At 51.4% G+C, this 24,327-nt stretch overlaps 2 protein-coding genes across 8 annotated transcripts in view; both read left to right on the forward strand.

Annotated features, from left to right (window-relative positions):
• Positions 1 to 5,179, forward strand: part of Ank1 (ankyrin 1) — a 182,076-nt gene extending 176,897 nt beyond the window's left edge. For all 7 annotated transcript variants that reach the window (XM_005362423.3, XM_013352009.2, XM_013352010.2 and 4 more), the window contains one exon: positions 4,164 to 5,179. The gene's annotated coding sequence lies outside the window, so the exon portion shown is untranslated. The remainder of the gene's footprint in view (positions 1 to 4,163) is intronic.
• A 4,203-nt stretch (positions 5,180 to 9,382) lies between these two features.
• Positions 9,383 to 13,486, forward strand: Nkx6-3 (NK6 homeobox 3). Its single transcript, XM_005362428.2, has 3 exons — positions 9,383 to 9,767; positions 11,902 to 12,071; positions 13,253 to 13,486. Exons 1-3 carry the CDS (start codon positions 9,383 to 9,385, stop codon positions 13,484 to 13,486), a joined length of 789 nt encoding a protein of 262 aa, XP_005362485.1.
• Positions 13,487 to 24,327: the final 10,841 nt, after the last annotated feature.

Below are 24,327 nucleotides of genomic sequence, written 5' to 3' on the forward strand. Positions count from 1 at the left end.
CCTGATTCTGAGACAGTGCTGAACCCTCTGCCATCAAACGGCAAAGGGAGGGCTGTGATCAGGGTAGTAAGGCTTGCAGAAGCCAGTGAGGCGGTTCCTGCCCACGTCCTCCCCTGGGGCTGAAAAGCAGCAGCTAGTGAAGGGGCTTCAGGCTCTGTTCCTATCACGTACTGCCTGCACCCCATGAGCAGTCCAGCCAGTCCTCATTATCCCTCTCCTGCTTCGCCCACTCACTGGAAGTCACTCGAGATCCGAAGCCAGCCCTGGGTGCTTCTGGGATCAGTTATTCGCAGACACACAGACAAGGGTGACCACAGAGTGACTGGCATGCGCACGTCCCAGCTCCACCTTGCTGGAGTTTTTGTACTGCCCTTCATTGTCCATCTGTCTAGTGCCACGGCGCGTTGTCAACTCTCTGCTGGTTACCTCGCTCTTTCTGTTGAAGTTCCGTCTGTCCAGGGAAGTGGAGTTTTAAAGCTTCCCGATGGCTCTGGTGTTAGGGAGATGAGGACAGCGTGAGAGACCAGGCACATGCAGTCTCGCAGCCTCCCACAGAAATATACATACGACCGTCAATACGCATTTGGGGATAGAGTCATTGGTTGAGGAAAATGTAACCAGAGACTGCCAAGAAACTCACCTTGTGTTTCCCTGACAGCATTACTCGGTAGTCACTTTCATCCTTCATATGTTCATGCGGTCCATCCCATGTTTATGCCTTATGAACCAGGACTACTGGGAAAAGCGGGAAGCATCTAATTTGTTTCTAAGCTTGAAAGCTAGCCTTGGAATCTAGATTCAAGGCCTGGCTCCCCCTGTTCCCACACTGTATGAGCTTAAGACGCTCATATCCCCAACCTCAAACTCCTCAAGGAGAGATGAAAATAGTCTCTTCTGAATATGTGTTATATATCAATAAAAAGTAAGTACGGAAATGGGTGTGGCTCCATGATAGAGCGCATGCTCGTGCCAGAGACCCCAGGTCCCAGCCACAGCACGGGTGTGGCAAGGGTACAAATAATTAACCGAGAGAGGTGTTGTGTCCCGAGGAGTCAACAAAGGCGAATGTACTCTGGCGTTCAATTAGTGGCAGATTGTATTTGCAGTGTGACTCAGGGCAAGCCAACTGACCTCTCTCGGCCTCAACATTTCTGCCCACAAGTAGCAATAATGCCAGTTATTTCCTTGTAGAACTGCTGTGTGGCAAGGAATGTGCTTAGTTTTGTGAAGGGACTTCACAAAGTGTGGTCCACACCCCCTCCTAAGGCCACCTGGGGTCTTAAGATGCAGACTTGTGGGCTGGGGCGCAGCTCAGGAGCAGATGCTAGCTAGCCATGCGAGACCAGGCTTCTACTCTCCGCTGTAGTGTGATATCGTGCGTACTGAAGGTTGAGTTCTGATCACTGATGTTGATCCTTCTCCTTAAACTTCCCTCGAGTCCAATAGCATGGCTCTAAGTATCAGATCTAAAAAGTGGCTGAAATGGAGGACAGTCAACTGTTTAGAGAGGTCAAACACCCACTGGGAGGACTCTGCACCCTGGTAAGCAATGTGTGGCTGAGCCTTGTTCTGACCCTACCCGTCGCCCCCTGCGTTGGAAAGGCCTCCGGATCTGAGGTCTACAGAGTGGAGAAGCAGGCAGAAGAAGCCAGAGAGTTGTTGTTAGTCAAGGCTCAGGGCACAGAGCAAGCAGCACGTGTCAGGGTTTGAACCGTGCTTAAGTGTTAAGGTGCCAGGACTGTTGGGAAGACTGGCACGCAGGCAGTGATGGAGCTGGAGGGGGGTCCCACAAGCTTTGGAAGGGCCCTGGTTCTTGATACCCTTTGCAGGTGTATGACTGCACCCTGCAGGTGCCCAGGGAGGAGAAAGCAGATGCCTCTCTCTCTGTTTTCCTTTTATGGAACACTTTCCATGCAAACATAGTTCCAGGATTTAAACTAGCTCTGACAATAGAATATTTTAATAAATTTAAAGTTAATCTGTTTTAGTGAGAGGAAGTGGGGAGGCATGCTTTCTTTTGCTTTATTTCAAGCTAGAATCTGTTCTCCTATCCAGCCGCTTTAAGGACTCCTGAGTGAGAGGTAAAAGGAGATGGAGGAGTCACAACATAGGTGAGGGGCAGGTACCAGGGCAGGGAGAAAGAGCCTGGCTGCAGGGCCCCCCCCGAGCGCACCGGAGGGCAGTGTCCTATGATTTGGGAGGATCAGCCTTTTCCAGAGAGTAGCCTGGGGAAGAGGTGTGGTGTCAGAAATCCTGGCTACAGTTAGAAGGCTCATGTTACCATCCCTCTGCTCTGCCAGCTGCTCCAGCTCTCTCTTTCTCCTGAGTCTTAATTTACCCAAAAATAAATTGGGTGTCTGCTCCAAAATAATCTCTAAGGCTGAGCCTTCTCCTCTGTGTAGTAAAGTAGGTGGGAAATCAGAGTCTGTGTTCGTCTGGAACCTCAGGTCTCAGGTTGTCTCTCATTTGAGGAATGATTAGCTTCAGGGTAGGCATTGCAGAGGCCGAGAAGGGGGCTCCCACCCACGTGCTCATTAACCAGCCAGAGCCACACAGCTGGTAAGGAGAAAACACCACTTAGGCAGCTGCACTTTCTACAAGCCCAGAGTGCTCCTTTTCCCAGAATGCTCCCTTCCCAAAGAGCTCCCTTCCTAGAGGGCTCCCTGCCCAGCAAAAGTGCATGGCTTTTAGTCCTTATAGCTTTAGGTGAGGCATTTGGCACTCCCTTCCCCTCCTGGGGAAGCATTCAGAGATGAGTCATATTGGTCATGCCCATTATTCCTCCCCAGCTCTGCTACCTGCAGAGCCCAGGACAGTTCTGCTTCAGGATGATTTCCAGTCTTTGGGCCACTTCCCACAATACCACTGGCTCTCTTAAGGGCCTAGTGGACCACGCCCACCACCCCCACACTCAGGATGCTGAGGCTGGACAGTTACCATGAAGTCAAGGCCAATCGTGATAAATAATGAGTTCAGGGCCAGCCTGTTCTAAAGAATGAGTCCCTGTCTCAAACACACACACACACACACAAATACAAAAGCACCCTTCTCTTCTTCGCCAGATCCTGGGCCCCTGTAGACAGAACCTTTAGTTTCTCCTGGAAGACGTGCGTTACCTGGGCACAACAGAACCTGCCTGAAATCCCAGCACCTGGGATGCAGAGAGAGGCAGCAGGTGGGAAGTTTCAGGCTTGAGCTGTGTAACAAGACTCTGTCTCAGAAAAAAAATAGTAATAATAATAAGGAAAGAGGAAGGAAGGCAAGAAGGAGGCCAGACTCTCAGGAGGCTGGGGGGGGGATAAGGCCCTAGGAGGCAGGAATGGCATCAAACTATGAATCTCAGGCTGGCAGGTTTGAACGTCACGTGCAAGGCTGTTGCTTTCCAGCTTGAGATGTAATATTCTAGAGAGAATGTACCTGCCTGAAAGATCTCTTTACCACAGAATCAGCCACCACTAGGCACAGGAACAGGAGCCGGGGTACCTGACAGTGAGAGTCTGTGAACAAGAGCCGAGAGGAGCTTCAAGGTCATGTGTTCCCAAGACCAGGGCTTCAAGGTCATGAGTTCCCAAGACCAGGGCTTCAAGGTTATGAGTTCCCAAGACCAGGGGTTCAAGGTTACGAGTTCCCAAGACCAGAGCTTCAAGGTCATGAGTTCCCAAGTACAGAGAGCTTCAAGGTCGTAAGTTCCCAAGACCAGAGATTCAAGGTCATGAATTCCCAGGACCAGAGCTTCAATGTCATGAGTTCCTGAAACCAGTGATCTTGTCCAGGGCAGACACAGAGCTGATACAGTGTTGTAGGCCCACCTGAACTGAGAGTGTAGATGCACTACTGCCTAGCCTAGTGTTTTTCTTGGTATAAGACCCATCTCAGAAAAATGGCCACTTGCTATGCAAAAAAAAAAAAAAAATCTACTCTGAAGGTTTTTTTCCTGCCCTCCTTGGCAGGACACCACCTTCTCTGCCCACTGGAGGCTGGCTGGCTAGGGAGCTGAGACATCTGGGTAGAGAGAGGGAGGATGGGTGGTATTTTGGGGCCAAACCTCTGCTACGACACTGCCATCTCACTGCTTTGCTTGGGGACACTGCTTCTCCTGGTCGGCCCTGCCCCAGAAGGAAAGCACAGGACCCTTGAGTGACTCCTCTTTCTGTGTCCTGCAGGATCACACCTCAACACCCAAACCCTGAACTCCACATACTCTGTCAGGCACACAGAAGGAGACCTGGACCAGAGGGCTACTGGAGGGTCGCACGTGTCCTAAGATCCCGGCATGACCTCTGTAAGGGGCTTCCTTTAGTCTCACATTCGCATGAACGACTGCTATAGACGCATGACCTACAGACTTCAGTCCTGCCTCTAGCGACTATGGATCTCTGTGGGAATCAGGACAAAGGCCCGCAAGAAGGGAGAGAGGAGTGAGGGAGAGCGAGCAAGCCCCCAAAGAGCACATGGGTGCAGACACGAATAAGGGCTCTACTGTGGCTGGGATGGTTGGTTAAAGTTTGTTTGCTTTTTTGTTGTTCTGTTTTGATTTTGACTTCGACCTCATTTGTAAGAAGCTCACAAGATCATTCTGGAAGGGGGAAACTGGAAACTGGGTGTGGAATCAGTTTAGCACCATCACCCCACATTCTCGTGTGCCAGCCTTCCGCACCTGCACACCCCACATGCCACTTGTAACAACACTCCCACACACACACACCACACTTCCCGCTGAAGGGACTGCTCTTCCCAGAACGACACGACACAGGTGCACATGTGCAGGCCTCCCCCTCGCTCATCCACACTGGTTTTACTGTGTCCTCTGAAGCTGTATGGATAAACTGGATATATATATATTTTTTTATGTTGTCTCTCAGTTTCAGTATTAATCATCTTCCAGTGGAAATCATTACCCTGAGAGTGTACTCGGGGTCCCTTTGTTTAGAAATTTGGGAACTGAGTCAAGGAGCCCTCAGGATTTGCTGTAGGGCTCAAAGGGAGCCAAGGCCCCATCTCAAAGTTCTCTCTGGGGAAGGGCCTGTGGCTGTCCGAGGATTGCACCAGCATGTTCCATAGACGGGAGGTTTTCGAAATCGTCAAGCATTTCAATAATAGTCTGTGTTAAAAGTGTAAACTGTACAGTAATCAGCCTTGTGTATATCAATACAATAAATACTATGCAAACCAATAGAAACACGTTAGCAGTATGTACAAAGCCCGAAACAGCTCAGCTCCCGAGGACTTCTCCAGGCTGTGGGAGGAGCTAAAGGCTGTCTTTCACTGAAAGAGAAAGGGAGTAGGGCTGTGAATGTACCTGCCAGTTCCTAGGTCACACCACCACCCTGAGGTCTCCCAGAGCCAACTTGGTGCTTGAAGTGCAGGTGGCCGCAGGCTGGAGGTCCTGGCACAGACCCTGGACTCAAGCTCTGACCACCGACCCAGCGCAAGGAGAGCCCGGAGCAGGAGAGAGCTGCTGACCAGGAGGCTGAGAAGAGACCCTCTTCTATCTAGACTCAGGGCCAGGCCAGGAAGGGACCCCTCAACTGGCTGGTCTTGCCTTGGAGCCCTCAGGGAAGAGCCTTAACGTCACACTAGAGTCTCCTGCAGAGGGAGGCCCGAATCAGCACAATCCGGCTCCGCCTCGCCCGGGCGGCGCCCCCTACGGCCAGGAAAGAGACTGGCAGGCTCTTCTCGCTCTCCAGGAGCCACTGGTGGACGGCGGTCACCTTCCTCGCCTGCCGCTCTTCGGAGGGTGTCGTCAGGACACAATAAAAACCTTCCAAGTAGCACAGACGCCCCTCCATGCCCGTGCCCCCACGCCCTGGAGGCTCGCCCCGGCACTCCAGGCCGCGCGCGCTCTAGCCCTAGCCCCGGGCGAGTGTAGGAATTGGGGACGGGGGATGCTGTGGTCCCCGTGGGCGCGGCTGGCTTTCCTCCTAGGGGCGGCCCCGGGAGGGCTGGGCGGACGAAGACGGGCGCGGGGTCGCCCCGCCTCGACCCGTACCCTCCGCTCCAGGCCGCCGCCCCAGTAGCGGCTCTTAGCGCCCCGCGCGGCCCGGCTCCGCTTTGGCACCCTCCGCTCAGCCTGGCTTGGCTGCTTGGCACGCCGCCCCCGCCCTCGGCGGCATGGCTGCGCGCTCCCGTTGCTAGTAGGAGCTGTTTAGGAGGAGTTTGGGGTCTCCACTTGATGCCTAGAGAATGCTGCAGTCTGCACCTTAGACGCTTTTTAGAAGTTTTGAAATGACCTTGATTTTTTTTTAATTGTTATGAAAAATGAACTATGTCCTGGCTCTCTCATGCTCTGTTACTGAGAGAGACCACCCCTCCCTATTCTGATGTATAGACCATTCTCCCTACACCAGCTAAACAGATGTCAAATTAATAAAGAAACTGACTCATGGCACAGGTCTCCATCTCTCCTCCTTGACTCATCTTTGAGAGTTTGAGGTGCTGGGCAGGGGGTTAGCCTGGTTTGAAGTGTGATGGGCTCTATTGGGTGGCATCAGGAGACACCTCTCTCTACCCCTAAAAGGAGTCCACCAACGTCCAGCTTCTGGAAAGCCCCTGAATCAGTATCACCCTCTCTAGAAGCGTCCAGAAAGAGCTAACAACCCGGCTATCGGGAGATAAGAAGGAGTGGGGGTGGTACCGACCCTACAAAGCAGGGAGCCTGTTCAGACAGGCAGGTGACATTCACCAAGGGGAGCTGCCAGATTCTGCCCTTCCTAGAGAGAGGAAGAAACCCTGTTCCAAAGGAGTTTCCAGCACTTTATGCAAAGCCGGGCTCCACACTGGAAGTGTTCCCTCCTTTGTCACACGGAGAATAAACAGCGTCTTACGTCTCTTGCCTACGTCACTCAAGGTTCCCAGACAACACAGCCTCATCAGCTCTAGCATTCAATAAGAGTCAAATCATTGCAGCACATGCCCTGTCGTGACTTCTCATTATTATGGCATGACCATATCTTTGTTCCCAGAATCCCTGGTGCACCTCAGCACCAGTCCAGCCCCAGCTCTCAGGCACTAAAAGCCCACCAACACTCCTCCCTGCATTTGAATTCCCCAGAAGGTTTTTCAAACACTTTCAGAACCACCATTATCTCAGCTGGGTGGCTTGTCTGGGAATCTGGAATAGCTGGCCTGTGACCTGATAGCAAACTTAACGTTTGAACCTTTTCCCAAGGGTTTAAGTCCAGGCAGCTGAGGTGCATGGTCAGCAAGATGAACAAGGCTGCAGAGGTGAGAGCCGAGACTGGCCAAAAGTTAAGAGACATGAGAGTGTCTCAGAGAGTTGCCGAGAGCTAAAATCCGTTGAAGGCACACCGTGAAGAGGTATTAAAGACAGGACTAGAACAGGACAACCATCCTGTTGATGGCTTAGTGGCTGATGTCACTCCAACAGGCAGAGCCCTCGGGCCTGATCATGTGAGAAGGAACTTCTGCAAAGAATAAGAACATTCCTGGCTCAGTGAGCCAGACTTCAAGGGTAAATTAGAATGGGCTGTTCAGTGGGTTTGATTCTGAAAGTAAAACTTGCCATAAATTAGAGATCCATTACCCAAAATACTCTTGTACAATGGTTAAACACACACACTCTCACACACACAAAATATAGTCTCTTGTACAATGGTTAAACACACACACACACACAAACAGCAAAACAAAACAAGAGAGAGAAACAGACAGAGAGAGAGGACTTTTCCTCAGGCTGAAGAGATGGTGCTGAGAAAGGCTGTGCTTGGTTCCTAAGACGTTGAGGGGCTCACAACTGTCTTTAACTCCAGTCCCAGGGGATTCAACATCCTTTTCTGGACTCATCAGGTGGACCCAGGGACACACACACACTCTTCTTTAAAAAATTAAAAACAACTCTTTCTCATGTTTTTCCTTTCCTTGTAGAAAGATCATCTCCCTCTTTGTAAAATTCTTTCTGTTCGTCACCCAGATCAGCCATGCCATAGAGAGTATTGCTTACGTCACAGTCGGATTCCACACAGCAGCCAACCTCCCCTGTATCAGTCCTCTGCCTCAGAGAAAGCTAACAAAGGGAAGACCCTGCCTCTAACCTGTGAAAACACAGACCCCCACCCCTACCCCCACCCCAAACCCCAGACCAGGAAAAACTCACTTTGTCCCTGTCATTTCACATTTTTGGAGAGTAACTTCAGGAAAGAATGTTGAATCTAGAGAATAACCTAGAAGGTGAGCCCTCATTCCCCTGTGCCTCAGTTTCCCTGTTGTCAAATGAGAGCTTGCCCCCACAAGAACCAGCAGATTGAAAAAAAAAAGATCCATCGGAAACAAAGGCCACGGTGCTCTTAGATTCGGTTTAGTCCCAAGTCTCAACCCAACGGCCCTGCTTAGGAGTCTGCCTCCGGAGCACAGGGCCCCTCACATGAGAAACTTCACCCAGGACATCAGACAGAATACTGAAGAGACCAAGAAAGACTGGCTGAAGCAGGAACATTTACACAGCTACCCCTCTCAGCCTCGGTGGAATGCCCCTCTCACACCCACACCCCCACAACTCTAGGAGCTGCTGCATGACCCACTCCCCAAGCCATTTTGTGAGAAGTTTTTCACCCTGGGTCCTCAGGTGGGAGACATTTGCATTACCCCAGAGCAGCTCCTGCTCGGCCCGACTTACCCTGTCTTGGAGGAGGAAGGGGATTGATACAGGGGCAGCTTGAGACGGTGACCACTGAGCCGGTCCTTCTCTCTCTCAAGGGAGCAAATAAAGACTTCCGCAGGAGCCTCCAGTCCCTACCTCCAGACACCCTCCTTTTCCTAGATACTGGACTTGGGTAAGCAAGAGGAGCCTCTGACCATGCACAGGGCGTCTAGAGCTAATTCTTTCACACATGCACGCAAGCACACACACACACACACACACACACACACACACACACACACACACACACACACGGATCGGCTGATTTACAGTCAATCTTTCAAAGTGCAATTTGTCTAGGAGAAGCCAATGTGAGGCCCATGTGGGCTCCAACCAATGGCGGCAGAGCGCTCACAGCTCAGCCAGTCTCAGATCTGTATTCTAATGGGCTATATCTTTATCAAGGAAATGTCCCTTCCCTGAACTTAAAACTTCTGATGGAGGGCCCCCAGACTCAGAGTGCTCTGAATTGGGTGCTCTGAATATAGGGAACACCCCTCCTTAGACCCAGCTGACGGAGGGAAAAAGCGTAAGGCCTCCCACCTTCTCTGGACACCTGACTTCCGTGCCCCATCTCTAAGGAAGGACCGAGCCAGAGAACAGTCAGAGGCCGGGGTGGGATGGGGGGACTCTGACTCTCCGAACCTGCCGTAAGATTCTGGGCCACCATTTGAGGCGTTTGGGCTTTAAGGGCTCCTTGCCCTCCTACTCACTGACCTGTAGACCATGGAGTCCAACCTGCAGGGGACGTTCCTCCTGAACAACACACAGCTGGCCCAGTTCTCGGAAATGAAGGCTCCCGTGTGCCAGTACTCGGTGCAGAACTCCTTCTACAAGCTCAGCCCTCCGGGACTTGGCCCCCAGCTGGCCGCTGGGACGCCCCATGGGATCACAGACATCCTGAGCAGGCCGGTAGCCACTCCAAACAGCAGCCTCCTCTCTGGCTACCCCCATGTGACAGGCTTTGGTGGACTCAGTTCCCAGGGGGTCTACTATGGCCCCCAGGTGGGGAGTTTTTCCAAGGCTGGGAATGAGTACCCCACCCGGACCCGGAACTGCTGGGCGGATACAGGCCAGGACTGGCGAGGCGGCACTCGACCATGCAACAACAGTGAGTACAGGACCTTCACCCCAACCCCAGCCTGTCCCTGGGAGGAAGCCAGAGGTGGTGGGGGGGGGGGTCTTTCGGAGGCTGGACTGCACTGTGCTGTATCTTCACCGCAGCGGCCGCCATTACACAGCCCAGCCTGACACTTGGTCCATTTCCTCAGGTCACATCAGAACTGAATTCCACCTTCTCGTACTCTTAGCCCACTTCCACCTAACATGGGTGTCTGAACCCCACCGTACCCCGTGCCACTTCAGTTACCCTTCAAGGGATTTTGTGTGTTCCAGGCCCACTAGCACAGCCCACGTTACCCTGTGCAGTATCCAGCTGGCAGCTCAGTTTGCTTCTTCCCGGAGTCCTACGGCCCCTTCACACAAAGCAGGCAAAAGCTACCCTGGTGAAGAAAACTTCCTAAACTAAAGTGCCCAGTTTTGCATGGCATCCTGGCATCCTCCCAAGACCCACTGAGGCGCCATTCCATCCAGAAGCCAGGGCCCATAACCCACCTTCCTGCTCCATGTCAGCAATGGCAGTGACGATAGCCCAGCCTTCAGGGACAACAGAACTAAGTTGACCTTGGCCCTGACTGCTGGGGGGCCCCTTACCCCACCCATACCTCAGACTCAGGTTTCTGAGAACTGGAGGGGAGGGGGTGGGTATTATGCCAATCAGGGATCCAGGAAGTGACAGGAGCATGTGCTAGGGAGACTCACTGGGAGAGTGTGGCAGTGCCACCTATGACTATTGTCGGTCCACTAAAACTCTGGGTGGCTAAACATGGTGAGGACAAAGGGAAACCCCCCTCTTCTCTTCAGTCTCTAGCTGCCCCACTGCAGAAGGAAGCAATGATGGAAATCCCCAAAGTTCCTGTCCCCCATGTGCCCAAATGACAGCCACCTCCCTCAGACAGACCTCATCTCTTGGAACCTATTGTACAATCTAGTTTGGGGTACTATATAAGCCCAAATTGTCTTTCCCACACTCCCCCAGCCTGTCCTACCCCTCAGTCCTGAATGCGTGCACACATCGGAAATCAGCTAGGAAACGCAAGGGGAGAGAAAACTAGTGATGGCCATCGTTCAGGACAGCGATGGGTCAGTCTGTGGGTCAAATCCCTTTCACAGGGGTTACGTATCAGATATTTACATCATGGTTCATAACAGTAGCAAAATTACAGTTATGAAATAGCAATGAAATAATTTATGGTTGAGGGTCGCCACAGCATGAGGAACTGTGTGAAAGGGTCACAGGAAGGTTGAGAGCCACTCTTCAAGAGGCGTCCTTTTCCTCTTTGTTGAAGTCTCGGCCTATAATGAGCACAAGGGACCCAAGCTGCTGGACCACACTAAGAACGAACACATGGGTACTCTGTTAGCTTTGAGCCTCAGGCTCCTCCGTGAGCAGTCAGTCCTGACTGAGGCTGGGGTCTCCAGCCTCTCCAGAGGACTCTGGCACTCCGACACCAGGCTGTATAATAGATCCCAAGAGGTTGGAGGGAGGGTGGGCTTCTAGGCCAGCTGCCAGGCAATGCAGCCCCGAGGGATGCATGGGGCCCCGAAGCTTGGCCCTCCGTGCTTTTGCAACAGACCTGAGAAGCTGAAGTCTCTAAAGAAAAGGAAGTGGGAAGGAATTCAGAGGCCCTGGAGGTCTGATGGCAGGTGGAAGGTACTCATGCCTGTCTTGGTGGAAGAAAGGGCATTCTTGTCTTGGAGTCTTGGCTCAGAAAAGAAAATTCCCATATGTCCCTTAGGGAAGGCGGCATCGGTGAAATATGGGAAAACTAGAAGGGAAGGCACAAGGCGCAGTTCTAAGTCCTCGCTGTCCCATGTATCTATAACCTGGTGCAGCTGCCCTCTAGGGGCCTGTCCACCCCGGTGTGGTAGAGATCACAGTAACTATTATATGAATACCATAAATATTACTCAACGGGCAGCTGTCACCACTGTGCACCCTGGTGTGGTAGAGATCATGGTAACTATTATATGAATACCAGAAGTGTTACTCAACTGGCAGCTGTCGCCACATTCCTGTGACTCAGCGGCTTCTCTGTGGAACACATCCCTGTGGAAGACCCAGGACAGGCACCCATCAGGTCTCTCCTCACCCCGCCAACCTTTATTTTCCTTCCTCCTGCCAGCCCCAGACCCCCTGAGTGACACCATGCACAAGAAAAAGCACACACGCCCTACCTTCACAGGCCACCAGATCTTCGCTCTGGAGAAAACCTTCGAGCAGACCAAGTACCTGGCTGGCCCAGAAAGGGCGAGGCTAGCATACTCACTGGGCATGACAGAGTCCCAGGTCAAGGTGAGTCTGAGCGGGAGAAGGTATCTGCCTGGCAGCCAGGCATCTGCCAGGGTCAGAGGCCACTAGGTGAGAGGAAGCCTTTCCTGTCCGTCTTACTGTAGAGATTACAATAATTCCTAATAGCCCCCCAGATGACAGCTGTCTCCCCAGCCCATCAGATCCTGTAAGCAGTACTTCCATTAAATTTCACCCTGTCGTGAAGTCACTGTTATATTTTACAAATAAAAGGACAGGGACACTTCATCCAGACTGGTGTTTGCGGTTTTCCAGCCATCAAGGGCATGCAGAGGCAGATCTGAACCAAATTCCCTGGGACACTGACCAGCCCGCCAGTTTTCCAGTCTTTAAAATGAAATTAATACACCCTCTGTCCCCACCCATGCAGAGGAGGGTGGCAGAGATCAGCCACAGGCTTCTCCACACCTCACGAGCAAGCAACCGGCTCCCCACTTCCACCTCCTCAGGCTTCCGGGACAAGCGTTCCCATTGCCCCATCAGTCCGGCCACACTTTGGGTGGGGACCCGGAAGAAGGAAGGTTGCCAGAAAGGCAACCTCCATGAAGAAGTGTGAACAGGTTCATTCGGGAGGTTTTGGGGGACAAAGTGGGGACCTACCTCAGCAGATTGTCACAACCAGGAGAGAAGGCTGTGGAGCAGAGGTGCAAGGCGATGACCTGGGCTCCTGTCTCCTGTTTGTTCGCCTCTTTAGGGCTCCACAGTCTTCAACCATCTCAAATAACATATTTACTGGCCTTTGTTGTTTTTCTAGGGAGCAATTATTCATGAGCTTCCTGGGGCTCTATAAAGCCAAAAGAGGGGCAACCTTATTCATTCATTTCGTTTTGTTTTGCTTGTGAGAGGTGGAACGGAAGACAAGGGCATGCTAGGCCTGGACTCAACCATCACTCTGCCCTGGGTCCCAGGGAGGACTTTAGTCAATGACATTTCACGGGCTTCTTCTCAGATGCCCAGACAGCGCAAGGGGGAAGCTACTACAGCTCAGGGAGGGTTGCTGCCGGAGGAATGTGCCACACTTTTTTGTTTTATTTTACCGCCCCCCTCCGAGTAATGTAAATGTCAGGCCCCTGCACGATGCAGTCCTGCCTGGTCCGTACACGATTCTGGGGCAGCGAGGGGACCTCGCAGTGGAGCCCGCTCTGCACCCCGGTCACTCTTTGCAGGTGTGGTTCCAGAACCGCCGTACCAAGTGGAGGAAGAAGAGCGCCCTGGAGCCCTCATCCTCCACGCCTAGGGGCCCGGGCGGAGCAGGCGGAGACCGCGCGGCCTCGGAGAACGAGGACGATGAGTACAACAAGCCGCTGGACCCGGACTCGGACGACGAGAAGATCCGCCTGCTGTTGCGCAAGCACCGAGCCGCTTTCTCGGTGCTTAGCCTGGGCGCGCACAGCGTCTGACCCCGGGCCCGCCGCGCAGGCCGGCCTTCCCCTCCCCTTTCCGTGCAGCCAGCTGAGGGCGGGGGGCAGAGAAGAGGAGCGCCTGGGGAGGGGGAGAAAAAGAGGAAAGAAGGAAAAAGAGGAGGAGGGGGGAAGCGAGAGTGATGGAAGGGAAGAAAGGAATGATGGTGGGCGCATCAAGGGAGGAAATGGTACACCTTTCTGCCGTGTCTCCCTCCCTGAGCCCCTTGCAGGTTCAGTCCTGAGAGAACGTGAGCAGGCGTTTTGCAGCAGGGAACCTGGCTGTGGAACTCTCTGGATGCGTTGATAATCCCCCTAGGAAACAGCTGGTTAGGGAGTCAACAGGTACTGCGCCCAGTCAGCGGCTGTGACTGCAGAGCCGAAGATGAGGTCCAGGTGTGCTTCCGAATGCTCCCACTGGTGGGGGCAGGAGGAAATCTCACCTCTGCGAGGGAATTCTGAAAACAGAACCCTGGTGGCCTCCTACAGCACTTTACTCTGAATGGTGATCCCTCCATAACAAGGATGACATTGACTGGAAAAAGGAAGTGGGGGAGACAGGCAGAGGCGTAAACAGATGAGAGAACCCTAAGGTTTTGTTGTCCCTGGGAGTTACCCCATCAAAGCATTCCTGAGTACCAAAGGGCATCAGAGCTTGAGGGCACCTCATCAGGAAGGAGAGAAGGGCTCTGAAAGCCACACTCCTCCAACAGGGTCACCAGCCGGGTAGAGCCCCAGGCAGGACAGGAGATTGAGGACCGTTGGGTACCCACTGAGTCTCCTTTCCCAGCCCATCTTGAGGCCTAGCCCTGCTCTAATGTCTTCTGTTCCGGGTATGATTGCGCTCCTGGCCGGGAGAGAGTGGGCTGACCATAGAGGAGTGCAGCCCAGAGGAATCAGGATGTACCAATTCTCATTGGCTTTTAAAACAAAACTAAAATAAAGCTTAAAATCCCAGAAACCTCCTCGCGGCTCCTGCGCTTCTGTGAAGAAAATAATGGCAGTGGTCTCTCGTGTCATGAAATTATCTTTGGGCTGGAGAAATGGTTTAGCTCTTAAGATCGTCTGCTGCTCTTCCGGAGGGCCTGTGTTCGGTTCCCAGTTATAGGCAGCACACAACTGCCCTGTAACTCCAGCGCTAGCTGATCCGACGCCCTCTACTGGCCTCCTCAGGTACTGCATGCGTGCTCGCAAACGCACAGACACGCAATTAAAAATAAAAATAATTTTTTGTAAAATAAATAAATCTAAAAAAGATGCTGAAGCCATCAGTCAAAAACCCAATTGTTACCTTCAGTCACAAAGGGACTTCTAAGAGGCTCTGTGTTTAAGCAAACAAACCCCAGAACTTTCTGGAGACATGAGTTCTCCTCCCTTTCTTCCGCATCACAGATGTATCAGAGTTAAGGGGAAGGGAACAGGCCTTTGCTCATAGCAGCCACAGAATCTTCCTGACAGGCAGCTCAAGCGCTAATAGGTGACCACAGATTTGGGGCACAGTTCTCAAGTATGCCGTTCATACTAGAAGGGCTTGGCTCATGAATTAGATTAGGGGTTCAAGAACACTGAGGTGAGCCCCCATGTTGAGTACGTGACTGATTAAGAAAGTTATTAATTCCACAATAAGACAGAACAGTGGGAGCTCTGAGCAGAGTTCCAGACCAGGAGTTCTAGCCATGAGGCTGAGTGCAGCTCCTGTCTAGATTTCAGGAGATGGGGGTGCCATGAGAGTGCTTCTCAACCTGTGGGTCATGACCCCTTGGGGACCAAATGACCCTTTCACAGGGGTCATCTAAGACCACTGCATATCAGATATTTATATTATAATTTATAACAGTAGCAAAATTACAGTTGTGAAGCAGCAATGAAAATAATTTTATGACTAGGGGTCACCACAACATGAGGAACTGTATTAAAAGGTCACTACATTAGGAAGGTTGAGAACCACTGTCCCAGCCCACATAACTGACAGTGTACCATAATGCTTGCTTACAGATTCCTGGGCAACAGGGGGTGGAGGGAGGTTCAGCCCTTAGCCGCTGTGTGTTCATCACACACGTACCCCGACAACTGAGGTTTATAATCATTCTTAGGGGGGAGGAGGGAGAGTGTAGACACACAGACAGCGATGGCAGGGTGCCAGCCACGTCTTTTACTGCAGCTATGAGGGCAAAGAGAAGGAAAGGCCTGAATAGTCTCAGCTCTAACCGAATCCTCGCAGGCCAGGAGAGGATAGGCACCTGCCAATGTCATGCCAGGTTCAGAATGACCATACCCTGACAGCAACGATCAAAAAGAGGGGCAAACAATGGGCTGCCACTTCTGGAACCTGACCCCATGCTCAGGCCATCCTTGGGTTTGAGTGTGGAGATTCATAACCCTCCGAAGTGACACAGCACAGAGAGGCCCGTGGACTGAGTTCGGCCATCCTCTCCATCCTTGGGTGGACTGTTTACTCATCTCTGGGACTTAGTTTACTCATCCGTAAATGGGGTAGTAATTGTGCTACTGTGTAGGGTTGAGTAAGACTAGAATAAACAAGCCTGGCATGGCAGAGCAGGTCTTTAATCCCATCATTCAAGAGGAAGAGGCAGGTGAGGTCAAAGCCAACCTTTGTTTACATAACAGTTCCAGGCTAGCCAGGACTCAACCAAATAGAGGAGAAAATACTGAGCTTCTACTTCAGGAAGATAGTGAAACTTATTGGAAGCAAGGAACCAGGGAAGTCAGGTGGCTTGCCGGGCATTATCCTGCTTGACCCAGGCTGACTCCAGAGTGCCCACTTTTAACTATGATAAAAACACAATAATAAAAAGTAAGGAAAAATGAAACTTTAAATAACAAAAATAGATTATGATTTCAGAATGACCTGGTCGCAAACACCTGTAACCCCAGCACTTGAGAGGCTGAGGCAGGAGAGTATGAGTTTGAGACCAGTTTTACTGTCAGTGCCTTCATCAGATGAGAAATTCAGAAGTAGGTTTTTCTGTAGAGAGCAAGAATAACTGCGTCCAGTAGAGAAAAAACCAACTAGGTGACAACCTTTGTGCAATGAAATTTTGTGTGAATTTTTTTAAAGGAACAGTCTAAGCGATAGGGTAAACTCTTGTCTAAAACAAGACAAATTATTAATAAAAAAAAACATTGAATGAAAATCAGGACTGGGACACAGTTTGGTGGTAGAGGAAGTCCACCCTGGGTTCAATCCTCAGTCCCAAAGCTAAGTAAATAAAGGCAAGATTAAAAGAATAATAACACTAAGACAGGAAAGAAGGAGGGCCAATTAAATATACATACGTATGTGTACATGTGCTTGCTTGTGCATGTGTGTGTGTGAGCATGTGTGTGTGCATGCGTTTGTGTGTACAAGACTCCTGTTTAGTCACATCCACAGCAAACAGTCTGAAGATGATGTCTCATCCAGATTTCAATTTGCATTCCCCCGGACTGGGGATGAGGCTCAATGCTTCTCTGGTGTGCATAAAGCTCTGGACCCAGTGCAGCACTGAAGGGAAAAGTTGGTCTCAATTTGCAGTTTCCTCCCGGTTAGCTGCGGTAGGAGTTTTCAGGTATTTGTTAGTCACTTACCTTCTTTAGAGAAGCATTTCTCCAAGTCCCTTAAGTTTTACTCGAGCTGTTTGCTGTCTGGCTATTGAGTTGAGTCCCTATATAGTCTGGGTACGAACCCTTTCTGAATGTATCGCTTGAACGTACTTTCCCATAATGATGGAGAATTATGATCAACAAGCTGACTAGGAAAATAATAGTTTACGCAGGAATAAGAAAACAGAAGGAGAAACTGTCCGGGTCCTGAGACCACAGAGTCAGTGCTGATCCCCTGACTTCCGCTCTGTAATCCTGCTGCCTTTCAACGTGGAACGTTCCCTTGAGGAGGGACCAAGGCCGATATCTGCTTAGGCAGCAAGTCCTGTTTGCTAAAGGTAAAACTGTCTTAACTAGAAACCTGCAAATCTCAGCTCCTGGAAAACCTGCTTAGATCTTGGGGAAAAAAATCTCCTTTGGGGCAGAGATAAAAATGCCACCCCAAGACGGTCACAAGATCAAGACAATGCCTAGCCGCATAGAAACCAGGCGGTAGCTCTGGTTTAGGCAGGGCCGGTACTCCTGCTTTCACGTCCTCAGGGTTGGTTCTCCCACACCTAAACCTTCAGGGCTAGTTCTACTGTGGTGCCCAGGCGAGGTGTAGGGACCTCTCTCCTGAGTGCTGCAGCTGATGAGGGGCGGGAACAGCTCTCCCGCTTTTAGGACCTCAAGGCCAACTCTTCACCTGCCTCAGGCACTGATGGGGGTGGGAGTCACCCACATCTCTCCCCTGCCTATGCTGCCACACAACAGATGAGCAGCGAGAACCGCTCTCCCCTGCTTACAACATCGGGGCTAAACTCACCCACATCTCTACCAACAGGGTCAGCTCTACGGTGCTGCCCAGGCAAGGGGCGGGGCACACGTTTTTGAGTGCTGCAGCTGGTAAGGGAGAGTGAGCTTGCTCCCTGTCACTGGCAGTAGGGGTGAGGGGTAAGGTGGTGCATCTCTCTCTCCCTGCCACATCACTGCATGGCAGACAGCAGCGGGGACAGCTCTTCCACACTCACAGCTTCGGGGCAGGCGCAGCTACACCTCCGCCAAAAGGATTGTACGCTGCAGGTTTTAATGCCACTTTGAAGGTGAGAGAAAGGACGTTGCAGTGCGGTGGAGGGTTGTGATGAAACACCGTGACCAAAGCAACTCAGGGAGGAGAGGGTTTATTTGACTTACAGACCCTGAGTCAGGCCACTGAGGGAAGCCAAGGCAGGAACTCAAACTGGGCAGGAACCCAGAGGCAGGCGTTGACGCAGAGGCCGTGGAGGATGCTGCTCATGGGCTTGTTTCTCGTGGCTTGCTCAGCATGCTTTCTCATAGAGCCCAGGGCCACCAGGTGCCCAATGGTGGCCCCATAATGCCCCCCCCAAACGCTAATTAAGAAAATGCCCCACAGGCTTGCCTCCAGTTGGATCTCAGGGAGGCATTTTCTCTGCTGAGGCTCCCTCTTCTCCAGTGACTCCAGCTTGTGTCCGGTTGACATAAAGCTAGCCAGCATGCTTGGTTCCGTTGCTTTGAGTCTGAGGTGAGGCAGGCGTGATGGTAGAGTAGAGAACCCATGGTTGAGCAAAGCTGCTCCCTCACGAGGGCCAAGAAGCCGAGAGAGAGAAGGCTCAGTATCCTTCAAGAGCATACCCCAAAAGACCTAAAACTCCGGTTAGACCACACTCTTAAGAGTTTCTACCACCTCCCAATGGAAATCAGGCAGTTAACACATGGACTTTAGAGGGTACAGACCCAGATCACGACTCCTCTGGATGATATGCCGTGGGCTGTTCGATGAGGCTAACCAATCATGGAATTGCCACTGCTCTGTAGTACTCCTGTGACATCACCTCCTGACCGGGACTCCTTGCTCTGACACTCTTTCGCCAGGTGCCACACTGATTCTAGCCTTCCTGTGAACCCCTCCCTCACTCCGCAGGGAGACAATGAACCATTCAACCACGCTTCCCGCCCAAGTACAAGGGTCCACATACTTGGAGAGAAGGGCAGGTCAGCCCCTAGGTACATTTGAAACCTACTGGGGAGGGGTTCTTATAAAAACTACTCCATCGGGGCAGGACACAGGCAGCTTCCAGTCCTTAATCAGCAATTCTTCCCCTGCCCTGGCCCGAGGAGGAAACACACCATTGGAAACAGCAGACCTCTCTCTCCTGAACAGCAGTTGGCAGGATGGTGTCTCCACTGTCAGCCCAGAAACAGTGTACAGAGTCCTCATGGGGCCTCTCCCGGCAGGAAACAAGCCCCATTAGTCTTACTAACCTGAGGGTAGTGCATTCACCTGGCCAAGCGTGTGTCAACAGGAAGCCAGTGTTTGCTTCCAGCTCTTACATCTTCCCTTCACTGCAGAAAGTCCAGGGTGAACTGGGCCAGACGCCAGACCAGTCAGGAAAATAGAAATCAAAAATACAGACGACAGCCTGGGTGTGTTAAGAATGGTAGTAAGCAGGCACAGGAGGAGACAGAAATCCTGGCCTTGGGCTAGGTGAGGGGGCACCAGGCACAACCAGGACATACGAACTAACAAAGTGTCCAGGACTGATCTCCATGCCGAGGGCTGTACCAGGCAATATGTAGCTGTGAAGGCCGAAGAGGACAGTGACAAAGGAGGGGCTGTTTATTGAGCACCTAGAGTGTGCCAAGCTTTATACAGGCTGGCACACAACCTCCAAGAATCCTATACAGCGGTATTCTTCAGCAATGAAGCGACATCAGAGTTCAAAAAATGCAATGGGTTAGTATCAGGTCATATACACAGAGAGGGTAGACATGAACCCAGGTCCAACTCCAAAGACAGTCTTTCCTTCCCCTACGAGATCTCTCTCTTTTTCTCTTTCTCTCTCTCTCCCTCCCTCCCTTCATATCTCTGTCTCTCTGTCTCTGTCTCTGTCTCTGTCTCTGTCTCTGTCTCTCTCTCACACACACACACCACTTCACACAATGAAAATTGAACCCACACTTATGAGGTCAAGTATTTAAAAAAAAGGCCCTTCTGGGTCACTGCCCACTCCCCTCACACCCCAGGAATGCCTGGAGGTGGGAAGGTCAGGGAGAGGCCGAGAGAGGGTGGGTGCTGGGCTGTGTGCATGCCAGTGTGCCCAGGGAAAACCCAACAGGCTGATAGGATCTCTTGTTTCCAGAGCAAAGCACCAATTAAACACAAGGCAGGTGTGAGCAAATAAAGCCGTGGCATCCAGAGAGAAAAATCAATACTAGATTATACATGCTAACCCAATCATATAACAATTAATACAGAGCAGGTGGGGCTGAGGGCAGCCACCAGGATGCAGAGAACACTGGGCCTGGCCCTCGGGAGCCTCACATCTCCTAAGCACCCTCGTGGGCAAGGCTCGTGTCCTGGCCCTTCCAGAAACGATATCCGCAAAGGCTGCCTGAGGTTTGGTGGAGTCTCCTGTGGCAACGGCAAGGTGTGGGGTGGGGTGAGGGTGACTCCAGCCCACACGGGGAAATAAAATAGATGGACCTAGAGGGAGCAAGTGAGCGAAAAGACATTTTGGGGTGAGGGCACCCACCAGAAAGCAACCACAACCCAGGTTATGCAGGCAGGCCTTGCCGTAACAAAGCAATAGGTAATCCGAGCCAAAGGGAGAAACGGGAAAGCAAGTGTGTCTGCTCTCTAGAAGTGATGCTGGCTCCTGGAGAGCATCTGTGGTTTATGTAACTCCGGAAGAACAATGAGGCAATGGCTGCATCGTTTTCTAGTGGGGTGATTACAGGTGAGTCAAGGGTTTGTAGTGCGTGGGGCAGTAGTGAGGGCAGTGTGGCTACCCAGAACACCCCACAGAAAGGCTCCAGGCTCATTACTGGGGGAGCAGGGATAAGACAGTATGGTACAGTTGTCTGCCAAGACAGTTTACCAAGTTCAGCCATCCCTTGCCCCAGGGAGAAAGCTTTGGCACCGTGAGAAGGTGAAAAGTGCTGGTGTCCCACGGAAGGAAAACCTGGTTAGAGCTGAGCTAGGGCTGCTCCGCAAGCTAAGCGGAGAGGAGGTGCACAGAGGCAAGTGAAGGTTACTGCTTCCGCTCATCTCTATCGAGAGCCTGGGCCTGGGTTCCTCCTGTACCCCCAATATTCCGACATGAAAATCCCAGAGGAAGAGGTCCTTTATGAGTGGGAGGTAGGTCCATGGGCCAAGTACTGTTGCATGCCAAGGAAAAACAAAATTTGTTAGCCGAATATTTTTTAGACATTTTGCAAGATGCACGGCCTCCCTGACAATTTTTAATGTACTAACTGCCTGGTCCAGTGAGCTGATTAATTGGTGCTGGAGCGATCAATAAAAAACAGAAAATTAAAACAATTTTAAAGTGATTAAGTAGTTTAACACCTGTCTCCCGTCACGTCAGCGCAGGAAGAAAAATAAAGCAGGTGTCGAAGGGGCCTCCTGAAGCAAGAGAAAACAGCTCCTGTCTCAGAAATGACAAATCACAGCTGGCTGATCAATCTGCTGCAGCAAGGCCTTCTCAGGGCCCTGTACAGAGCATCATGCACAAGGAGAAGGCCAAGCAGGAGGGCCCATGCATCCAGTGGCCTCCAGTCGCCACCTGCTGCTCGTCTAGGTCGTGGGATGGGATGCAGATCTTGGGCAGCCTGAGGGCATCTTCCACCGAAACTCATGGGATCCAGAAGGAACGCCCTAGCTACGGTTCGTTCTCTCAGTACTGCGTCGGTGATCCGAGACATGGCTCAAGTGTCTTTCAAATGTGGTTGCAGGCCCACGGAGTCAAGAGAAAGAAAAAAACCCACATGATCACAGCTATCCCTAGGATAACCACCTCCTCTTTTCTGGAGATCCCCAACCTCTGCTGTTCCCTTAATCTTACGTTGTCTTCTGGTTTCAACAGGTGGTGAGGTTGCTGGTGGGTGATGCCCAAATGTCCTTTGTGATGCCAACTTTGTCCCAGCTTCACTTCCCTAGCCTCCACTTCAGCTACAACAGAAGCTTCCGAGCATGATGCCCCTCTCCCAGCGCTTTTGACCTCAGGAAGTCATCTTGGAGCAGAGGAAACAGATGATTGGAATGAACCTGGGCAGAAGTGAGGGGAAGTGGCAAGGGTTAGGAAGTTGTCTGTTCCACCTTGAGAGTGGTCTTGAGCTGGGGATCTACACTCAGGAGGCCTAGTGGAAGTATAACAGGTTCAAGATCAACTTAGGCTACAAAGCAAAAAATGGGCTTGAATTTTGCACATGAAAATCCAAGTCACCCATGTTCTACAAAGCTCTATTCATGCTTCCTTTGACTTCCTGGGTGTGGCACACCACCCAATGACATTGGGACTGGGGCTCAGGCACAGGTCTGAAGTCCTTAGAAGAGGAGCCAGGCTCCTTGACCAACCTCCTGCATCTGGGGACACAAAGTCACGCGTTCAAACAGTAGTGTGCCAATCCTTGCGGTTCACCCTTCAAAGTCAGATGACTCCCTGCCACCTTAGATGGGGACCGAAGAGGAAATGCCGGCAGCAGGTAGTTGTCAAGAGAGCACCAATCCATTGTATTTTTCCTGATCCAGGTTCTCACTGTGTATTCCATGCAGGCCTAGAATCCACTACGTAGACCAAGCTAGCCTTGAATCCAGAGATCCACCTCTCCGTCTCCACGGTGCTGGATTAAAGGTGCGCGGACCTGGCTCGTGGACTTCTTCCCACCTCCCCTGTCATGTCTCTGCCCACCACGCTAGGTACTGACAGATGACCAAGAGTAGGGCCAAGGGCCTCCAGAGTTTTTAAAAATCATTTGTGTGTGCAGTCTTTGGAGGCCAGAAAGACACCAGGTCCCTAGAACTGGAGTCACAGGCAGCTGTAAGCTGTTTGAGTGCTGGGAACCTAACTGAGACCCTTGAACAGCAGTGCTCTTAACACCGAGCCACCTCTCCAAGCCCCAGCTGTTCTGACAGTGACCATCCAGCCTGATTGCCCTTTCCCTAACATCCCTCTGGGTAAGGACTCTGGCTGAGCAGCTCCATAGAGCAACTGATGTACAGCCAGGCTTCAGGTGTCAAACACTTCACACTGTATGGGACAAAAGACAGACTTCCAATCTGTAGCTGTTGGCTCACTTTTATGATCAACATCCATCGTCTCTAGGCATTCCCTGACCTGGGTGTGGCTTTGGAAAGATGGCCTGTTAGTTAAAAGGTCCTTTGTCTCCAATCTATTTTAAGTATCTACTCCTACAGGTGTTTGATCCAGGGTCCACTTGACCCTGGAAAAGGTTGCTTAGTATGTGCCCCAGGGACCTGCCCAGGCCCCTCAGTGCCATCCAGAGGCAGTCAAGCAGGGGATGGCACTGCTCGCTCAGAAGCCAACACAAGTTCTTCCTCTGCTGGCCTGCTATTGCTCCCGGCAGAGTAAGCGCGACACTGACTGAGATAAAGTTTCCCTGGGCCCAAGTTCCAAACTCGGCTGTTTTGTTTCTGTTAAAATGCAATTGTTTTTCTCTGGAGTGTGCAGTGACTGCTCCGCGTCAGGAAGATGTATGGAGATATCCACTTCAATTCAGCATCCCTTTTCTCCCAGACAAACATGGTCGGATTTTAATAAATCAAAGAGCTACAGTGTTTAATAAAAATTTATTGACTTACAAGTGATTATTTATCAAAAGACCATTAATAGCAGGTACTGAAATGATGTGTTACTGGGTGGTGCTGGGAGACTAATAGGAAATCAATGCTGCTGGCCGGTCGGAATGCATATGAGAAGCCCACCCCCCCCCAAACAGCAAGCAAAATTTCACCAGCAAAATACACCAGACGCTAGCCCTGGTGCAGTGAAAAGTTCCTCCTTTTTATTTATTGTTTACAAATGAAATAATCAATACTTTTAATCTAGAGCAAAATTTATTAACTTTCCCATCGGAGAGAGACATATTGACTGGGGGAGAGGGGAGTGAGTGCGGTGAAAGATAGATGGCCAGATGGTCATCTCTTAGCCTGTCCACGGGTCTGTGCGCATGAGTTGGGATATTCCGGGCCACCCAGGAGGGTGCACCTGGAGAAACTGAGTCTGGCAGCTAAGATGTACAGCAGGTGGATGGCACCTGCAGCGACATGGTAGTATCTTTCAGACACCAGCGGCCAGCAGTGAACACCAACCCAGACAGTGGGCATTTGGTGAATTGTAGAAGGAAACCACAGGGTTTATAGGCCCAGATCGCCACAAGGCAACTGGTTAGTGTCCACTAGCCAGCCTTTCAATATCTAGAAGCCCCTTGCTACTGTC

Source organism: Microtus ochrogaster, linkage group LG7_11, assembly GCF_000317375.1.
Source record: "Microtus ochrogaster isolate Prairie Vole_2 linkage group LG7_11, MicOch1.0, whole genome shotgun sequence".
NCBI classification, from domain to species: Eukaryota; Metazoa; Chordata; class Mammalia; order Rodentia; family Cricetidae; genus Microtus; species Microtus ochrogaster.

Excerpts from the sequence above, each read along its gene's own strand:
- Nkx6-3 (XM_005362428.2), top strand. The coding sequence starts at position 9,383 with ATGGAGTCCAACCTGCAGGGGACGTTCCTCCTGAACAACACACAGCTG. Across the intron at positions 9,768-11,901 it reads CACTCGACCATGCAACAACA|CCCCAGACCCCCTGAGTGAC; the intron begins GTGAGTACAGGA and ends TCCTCCTGCCAG. Across the intron at positions 12,072-13,252 it reads TGACAGAGTCCCAGGTCAAG|GTGTGGTTCCAGAACCGCCG; the intron begins GTGAGTCTGAGC and ends CACTCTTTGCAG.